General features: G+C 33.8%; 1 protein-coding gene across 1 annotated transcript; it reads right to left on the bottom strand.

Annotated features, from left to right (window-relative positions):
* Positions 1-3,960: 3,960 nt before the first annotated feature.
* Positions 3,961-7,716, bottom strand: LOC132178199 (uncharacterized). Its single transcript, XM_059590648.1, has 2 exons — positions 7,228-7,716; positions 3,961-4,443 (listed from the first exon to the last, which is right to left on the bottom strand). The coding sequence occupies exons 1-2, from the start codon at positions 7,714-7,716 to the stop codon at positions 3,961-3,963; spliced, it is 972 nt and encodes a 323-aa protein (XP_059446631.1).
* Between the last annotated feature and the right edge of the window lie 597 nt (positions 7,717-8,313).

The following is an 8,313-nucleotide window of genomic DNA, read 5'->3' as shown; positions in this document are numbered from 1 at the left end:
CAATCACTGTGAATCCTGTTACTCATTCAGATGGAGCCCACTTTGACGTCGAATCTCGGCTCTTGTTACTGGATTTTGATCCCTCGAAATTTCTTGAAAGTTTCCAATCCTACTTCCAAGAAATTTTGACAAAGAACGAGAAAGGATGGTCTGGGGCTGGGTTTCCAGGTAGCTTTCCGAGCTGCCCAAGCCCTGTACTCTTTCTCATCCCCTGCCAAATTCCAAGAAAATTCCCGGTCTATAACTATAACTATAACTATATATATAGGCCAGCAATCTCCTTTAATTTATGGTAGTAGTCCAACAATCTCTTACGCTTTGAAATAGACGACACTATGGCTAGTGATATGATTGAAGGCGAGCTGAACGTGTTAACAATGTCCAACGATCAGATCGTGAATCTAATTTCTCCAACCCATCTTCTTGCTGAAGAAAAATTTGATGCCGGCTCTCTTTTCGTGGTCGTCAAAAACATTCTTAGTCGCGTAACCCATATTGTTGACGATGTTTTACAGCTGGTATGTATGTTTCTACCATCATTTTCTTTATAAGATTTTCTTTTTTCACTTTTTTCTTTCTAGCTAGTCCAAATTAAGGTGGAATATAAATTTAAGGTGGAATATAAAATTAAGATGGACATTTCAAGTTAAATGTCCACACCTGGTTACGTAGAAGTGCTGGGCATGTCCCCTTGGCAATGTGTCGTTTCAAGTGGCTGGTACCAGCAACTTTAGAACCAGTACTATATGCAAAACTTTGTTTGCATTGCTTACAGCATGCCCGTCTTCATCCAGCACTAACAGTTTCTATGGTGAAGTGCTCCCATACAAGGGACTTCTTCTTCCTTCGCTTGTTAGGCTGTCTCTAAATTTGGCAGCTCATTGTTCACTTCTGGAATTGTTGTTATCATCTTGTTTTCATCTGGGGTTGCAATTGTATGCTCATATGAGGTTGCCATCGGGTGCTCATTTGAGATTGCCATCATGTGGTCAATGGAGATTGCCATGTCGTCATTTGAGATTACCAATGCATGGTCATTTGCGATTTCCATTGTGTGCTCATCTTTGGGCGCCATCATTTGCTCATCTTTGGGCGCCTTCATGTGCTCATCTGGGGCTGCCATCGTTTGGTCATCTGGGGCTGCCATGGTGTGGACATTTAACTTGAAATGTCCAACCGTGTGTTTGGAAGGGGTGGGGGCATTTTAGGGATAAAAAGGCCATAAGTGATCACCTGTGTTGCACGTGATCACTATTCCGTCAATCAAAGCGGCTTTGATTGACGGAATGGCCGAATTACAAAAGTTTGACAAGTTTGGGGGGTGGATTGCAAAAATTGAAATATTGGAAATCGAATTGAAAATGACCCCAAACTTTGAGAGGGTAAAGTGTAATTTTCCCAAAACAAAAAGATTCAAAAAAAAAAAAAAAAAAAAGGAAAAAAGAAAAAGAAAAGGTTTTTAGTTCATACCAAGCAAGCGGTGCACAAAATCCCCTATCATAGCCTTAGGTGAACAAGATCTTCAATTTTCTCTCATTTGCAGTACAATTTCCATGCCAGTATAGCTTATAGCAAGAGAAACCCTAACAATCTCTATTTATAAAGACTAGGACTGCAAATGACCCTAGGGTATAGTCTTAGGGGATAACCTTGACCAAGAAAGTACCCTATGGTAAAACTTTAGAAGATAACCTTTAACCTACGGAAGACCAAAAGAATTTTTATATGTAGCTCACACCACTAACACATTTTTTCTAAACAAACTACATAATTTTTCTCAAAACTTAAAACACTTCTAAAAAAAAAAACAAAAAATAATTTTAAAAAATAACTTAATAATGTAAAAATAAAAAATAAAAAAAAACAAAAAAAACTTGGTGGTGCAGCTACCACTTGATGGCGGCAACCACTCTATTTGGTGGCCCCACGATGGTGGTGGTAGCCAAACTGATTTAGTTGACCCACATTGGTCGCCAGTCAGATTTGGAAACTAGTCGTCTACCACCATAGCCACTAGGTCACTGTGCTGGTAGCCGTTTTTTTAATTAACTTTTTTTTTTTTTTTTTTTTAATCTTTTATAAATGTATTTCACAAATTTTAAATTTTATAAAATATTGTTTAAAAATTTTACCAAATTAATTTTCAACTTTTCTCAAATGTGACCCCTCCTTAACCAAATTAATTCTCAACTGTCTTTTTCAAAACTCTTTGCAAAACCTAAAACCCAAAATACTTTTCACAATTTTACCAAACGGCCCTAAAGTATGATCCACTTTATTAATTTTGGTATTTCATTTCCCTCTTACACTACAAAAAACAGGATGGTTACTGACATGATAAACAGTAACCAAATTTTGCCACGTCAGTAATTATTGACGTGCCAAAAGTGGCACGTCAACAATTTTTTTTGATGTGTTGAATATGACACGTTAATATTTATTGACGTGTTACATTCAACATGTCAGGATTTCCTAACGTGTCAATATTTGACACGTCAGGAAATTTATATGTTATATATATTTCTAATGTGCTAGTTTTAGCAAGTCAAAAATATATATATATAGCACGTCAGTATTTCTTAATTTTTTTTTTTAATCAGGTTTATATATATACATATATATTATATTTTTGACGTGCTAATATAGCACGTCAGAAATTTCTAACGTGTTAAAACTAGCATGTTAGAAAAAAAAAATAGGGGACATTCAACTTTAATTTTCCCTTTTCTTTCCCTCTTTTATTATTTATTCTTTCCGCCATATCTTCTTTTCTTATTTAATTCTAGATCTTCTTTCCCTCTCTCAATCTCCCTCTTCTCTCTGCACGCAGCAAAAGCTCTTCCCTCTCAATCTCTCTGCACGGCAACAGAGCTAGAAGAAAAAGAAAAGAAGAAGAGAAGAAGAGAAGCAGAAGAAAAAAAAAAAAAAAAAGAAAAAAAAAGGAGAAGATAAGAAGATATTTTGGGTTTGACGTTTGGGTATTTGATTTTTTAGGTTGATTTTTTGAAGATTTTTTGGATTTGGGTTTTTGAAAATGGAGGAAAGAAGAGAGAGAGTGAGAAAATGGAGAAAAGAAGAGAGGGAAAGAGCTGGGTGGAGTAACGAAATTGAAGAAAATGGAGAAAAGAAGAGATCAGGGAGAGAGCTGAGGGAGAAAGGACGTACACGGTGGTGAAAATAATAATAATGAAAAAATTTATTTTAATTGAAAAATAATTTAAATTAATAAATTTTTTAATTGAAAAAAAAAATCCAGAAAAAATTTAAAAAAAGAAAAATTATTATTTTTTAATAATTTTTAAATTACTGACTTGTCAATTTTGACACGTCAGAAAATGTTTCTGATGTGCCAATTTTGACACGTCAAATCAGAAATTTTTCGTTTCTGACATCCAAAATTTTAACGCCCGATACATGTCAAAAAAACCTCGCCAAAAAATTTTCTGAAGTATCAGACCCCCTGACATGTCAGAAAACCCATGTCAGCAAAGCAATCGTTTTTTGTAGTGTTATTTTCTTTCAAAACTTATAATCTTGTAATTCCTTATAATTGGTTTTATCATTCTTTATTTCTTTGATATTTGATATTTTATACTTACTATCAGACGCCATTGATTTTGTTGCTCATTGTTGCAAGTTTCAATCACTTATAATATATGACCGCGCCATTAATTTTAGTACATTAGATCCAAGTTACATTCGACTATCTTACAATAAAGAAGAAATGAATAAACCATTATTGTTTATTGAGAAAAATATATTAACAAAACTTGAACACACAAATTTATTAGTAATTGTACATCTAAAAAAACTAGAAGAATAATTTTTAAATTAATTATTTAATATTTAGCATAAAAATTCACATAGAATGATTATGATTATGATAAGTATCTCAATATATTGAATTTAAGTAGCATGAAAAAACATAACAACTAACATCTATAATATAGGCTAACTAAGCTAATGATAATAAAATCGAACGCCAAAAAGCCAATCAGCAAGTCGGTGTGCCAAATCGTCAGCGGAGCTATCACTTTGATGATTAGGATAGCAACGCGCATCGTACGGATAGTAAGGCGGGTTTTCGCTCATGGAAGAATTGTAATATGCGGGCGGCGGATCGTCAGGCCATGAGCTACAGCTTGCTGGATAGATTGAATATGAAACTTCATACGCCTCAGCCGACGTGTCTTGTTGAAGAACCGTGGCTTCATTACAGGGTTGAGGCAGTTGATGCTGCGGCGGCGTTTCATCGTCGTCATTGTCGATATAGTCTAGCTGCTCATCACGTTTCTCCTCGGTATCCACGTGAATTTCCTTTTCTTCTACTTCAGTAGCAGCATTGCTAGGCTCGATTACTTTGACTTCGGTGGCGTCTCTGATTTTTGACTTTCTTTCTTTTTCTTGACTTCTAAAGCATACGAGGGTGTCTGGAAGAAGAAGCTTTGTCAAATGCAATATTATGATGCAATGTTAAAAAGCCTATAATACATAATAATAATAATAATAATAATAATAATAATAAAAACTAACTAGACCAAACTAAAGACAAGCTAACGTACGATAGCACACAACAACAACAACATTAGAAGTATAAAGATGATTTAGTTTTTAGCACGATTTGTGAAAAGTTCTTTGTGTTATTGATGAGCACAGCTTTGTGCTTTGTAAAAGGCATAGTTTCCAAATATTCTTATATAATGATGAAGAAAGTTTTTGTAAAAAAGGTGTTTATATGTTTTGTTTTAAGAAAAGTGTTTTAAAAAGAGGGCTAATGCTAGTTTCATCCCAAAACTCTAAAGCATTTTTCAATAATTTAAAAACCAAAGGAGTTTTACAATACCAAAGAGAGCTAGTTTTGTACGTAATACTTTTCTTTCTCCATTTTGTTTTAAAACAAAAAGAATTCAAATTAAAACATCAAATTCTCACAAAACACTTAAAATAGCTCTAACTTTTATGTCACATATATGCATCAAAACATATTTTTAAACAAACATAAAAAAAAAAAAAAAAAATTCTTAAAGCATTAACAAAAAAACTTTCATGGAAGAAACCCTAATTACGAAGACAACTTCTCGATCGAGCTACAAATGCATGGACAGAGAACGTACAGAAAAACAAAAACAAATCGCACTTTAATTAGTTCATCGAGCGACACACTTGAAAGCTTGGTTGGAACACAAATCCTGCAGAAAACCCAAAAATCCTATTCACAAAGATCCCTACTAAGACTTGGAAGTCAAGTAATTAAGTAGGAATTTTCTTCGCTCACGAAAAAAAAGGCAGAAATCCTATTCATAAAAACAACTTGGATCTGCACATACGTCCCATGTCGTACCTTTGGCAAAAATCCTTTTTATTTTATTTTACACATGATTGAAGAGTCATGATATGATTAAAAAACCAAAAAGATAAAAAAAAAAAAAAAAAAAAAACAAAATTAAGGTTTTTAGTTCATACCAATTAATTAGTAAGCGGCGCACAAAATCCCCTATCATAGCCTTAGGTGAACAAGATCTTCAAAGCGACCGTATGTCGTCTTTGATGTTGTATCTAAAATACGCACACATTAGTGATGACATGTCTCGTCGTTGATATACATAAAAACAACTTTGACCTCCACGTCCCATTGACATGGGAACTTTCATGATTTTTTATTTTTTTTTATTTCATGCTATTGATGAGAATCATGCATGGAGAGAGATCATCCAACATTTAAAAAAAGAAAAGAAAAAAAGTCATACCAAGTAGAAGCCTGAAAAACTTCATGGTTCCCCTTGAAAACTTTGAGCGAGAGGATGCTTCCTTCCACGTCAGAAAATGTGTATTTAGGAGTGTGAAAGTGAGAGAACATGTAATATTTCTCTTTCGATATTCTTTGTTACTTTGAGTTCATGCTACACCGGGTACGTGCACTCTCAAGTAAAGAGTGAAATTAATAAATATGTACTTGAAAGTGTGAGAATAAGAATATGTATAATATTTCTGGTATCAAAAACCCTAATAAGCTGTAATTATATATGCTAGGATTTAGAAAACCTTGGAAACCCTAGACCCTAGTTTTAAAGCCCTATAGGAGAACGGAATAAGGGCAAACTCTCCTCTCTTTTTTGTTTTTTTTTTTTTGAGTAAAAACCCTATTTCTGAAGACTAATTAAAAGAGAACGGAATTAGGGGAAATTCTCCTTTTTTATTATTGGACGACGGAATTAGGGGAAAGTTTCCTTTTTTATTATAAGACAACTTTGATCTTCAAGTCGGTTGATTGAGGCGAATCCATTTTATTTTATTTTATTGGATCTTTAAACATTTCCTTTTTTGGTTTGAGGTCCTTTAAAAAGTATGGACAAGAGTCTACTTTTCATTGGAAAGGTGTTTATATGTTTTGTTTTGGGCAAATTGTTTGTATTTTGTATTTTGTATTTTGTTTTGGGCGAATGCGAGTTTCATCTCAAAATTTTTTTTGTGTTTTTGTTTTTTGAAAATCACTTTCAATAATTAAAAACAAAAGGAGTTTTACACTTTTTACTAAAAAGAGAGCTATAAGTTTTGTTTGGTACGTAATAGTAAGATTAAAAAATAATTTAAAACACAAAATTCTCGCAAAACACTTAAAATTATTCTTACTTCTATGTTACATCAAAACATTTTTTAAACAAACATGAAAAAAATTACCTTCTTAAATCATTAAAAAAAAAAAAAAAAAAAAAAATTCATGGATAGTACCAACTAGTTAAACAGTTCTATTAATAAAAAATATAAAGACAAGAGAGAGAGAGTGTTTGATGTTAAAGAATGTGTTTAGGGTGAGTTATAGTGCTACCCCAATTATATATTTAATTAAAATCAATTTAAAAACATTTTAACTTTTGTCACTTTTATATCACATCAGTAACTTTTTATTACTATTTAAATAAAAACAATTTTTTTTTTTTTTTACTTTTCTATACAAAAAATTCAAAACTTTATATCACATCAATCACTTTTTATTACAGTTGAAAAAAAAAAAAAAAAAAAAAACCAAATCCTTTGCCAAACAAGGCCTTATCAAACAACCTAAACTCAAAACAGTCTTAAAAACACTGAAAACAAAAAAAATCTTCCAAAACACATTAGCGTACAGAAATAAGTATCTGAATTCCACGTACATAAGAAGGCATGATTAAACATAAATTAAGTCTGAGATAATCCAATAATAACCTAACGATAGTAGTAATAAGGTACAGGCGGGCCAAATATGCTTTCAGCCCATTGTTGTGCATAATTGGGAGCACCATAGCTGTGACTGTGAGCATGATGATGACTAGGATGAGAAGAATAGTAATAAGATGGGCTTACGCCGGGAGGAGGAAGAGGAGGATTGTGATAATAAGCAGGCGCACCACCAAAATGATTGTTAAGCATTTGTTGTGCAACCTCTTCATGATCATAACTCCAATTACTCTGAACCGGACGATAACTAGTAGTATGAGGATATTGATCACACTCACTGTTGTTGCTCCATGGATCATTGTTATTATACCTTGGAGGATACGATTCATCATAGGGATCGGGAATGTATTGAATGCCTGGCTGAGGCGTTGGGAGCGGTGGCGGTGGGCGCGATGGCGGTGATGATGGCGGTGGCGGTGCCCTTTCTTCGTCTTGCTGCTCAGGTGGTACTTCACTATGGGAAAAGTTTGCTGTCTGTTTGATTTCCTCTTTTTTAAGCATGACTTTCCTGGAGAAAACAAAATATGTAAAGAAATCGAACATGCGAATGGAGAACTTTGTATGGAGAGAGATATATCATCCAACATTTAAAAAAAACAGAAAAAAAGAAAAAAAATTCATACTAAGTAGACGCTTGAAAAACTTCAATATGTTTCCCCTGGCATGACTCTAGGTGAGTGGAATCCTTCTTTTCAGTCAGAAGTATTTGGAAGTGTGAAAGTAGGAGTGTGTAATATTTCTTTATTCTGAGTATCAAGTAAGCACATATACAATGAAATTTACCATTAAATTTTGAAGTGCATGTACACTTAAAAAGTGAGAGATAATATGTATAATATTTTTCATATCAAGAACCCTATGCTAGTATTTAGAAAACCTTATGTCCATATTGAAGTCCTCCCTTGGGTTTCCTTGAGAAACGGCTAAAGGCGAGGGTTGCACCTCCTACCGGTCGGCGGCAGTGGAGGGTTGGTCAGGAATCTATTTAGAACCTTAACGACTGGACGATGGCGGACTCGTTGGAAAGGCTATGTGAAACTCTCTCTCTCACGGAAGGGGAGAAAGTTAGGATTGCCATCACTGAGGGGGAGATTGAGG

The sequence above is a fragment of the Corylus avellana genome, chromosome ca4 (genome assembly GCF_901000735.1).
Source record: "Corylus avellana chromosome ca4, CavTom2PMs-1.0".
Lineage (NCBI taxonomy): Eukaryota > Viridiplantae > Streptophyta > Magnoliopsida > Fagales > Betulaceae > Corylus > Corylus avellana.
The sequence above is the reverse complement of the archived record's forward strand: the minus strand, read 5'-3'. Positions and strand labels throughout refer to the sequence as shown.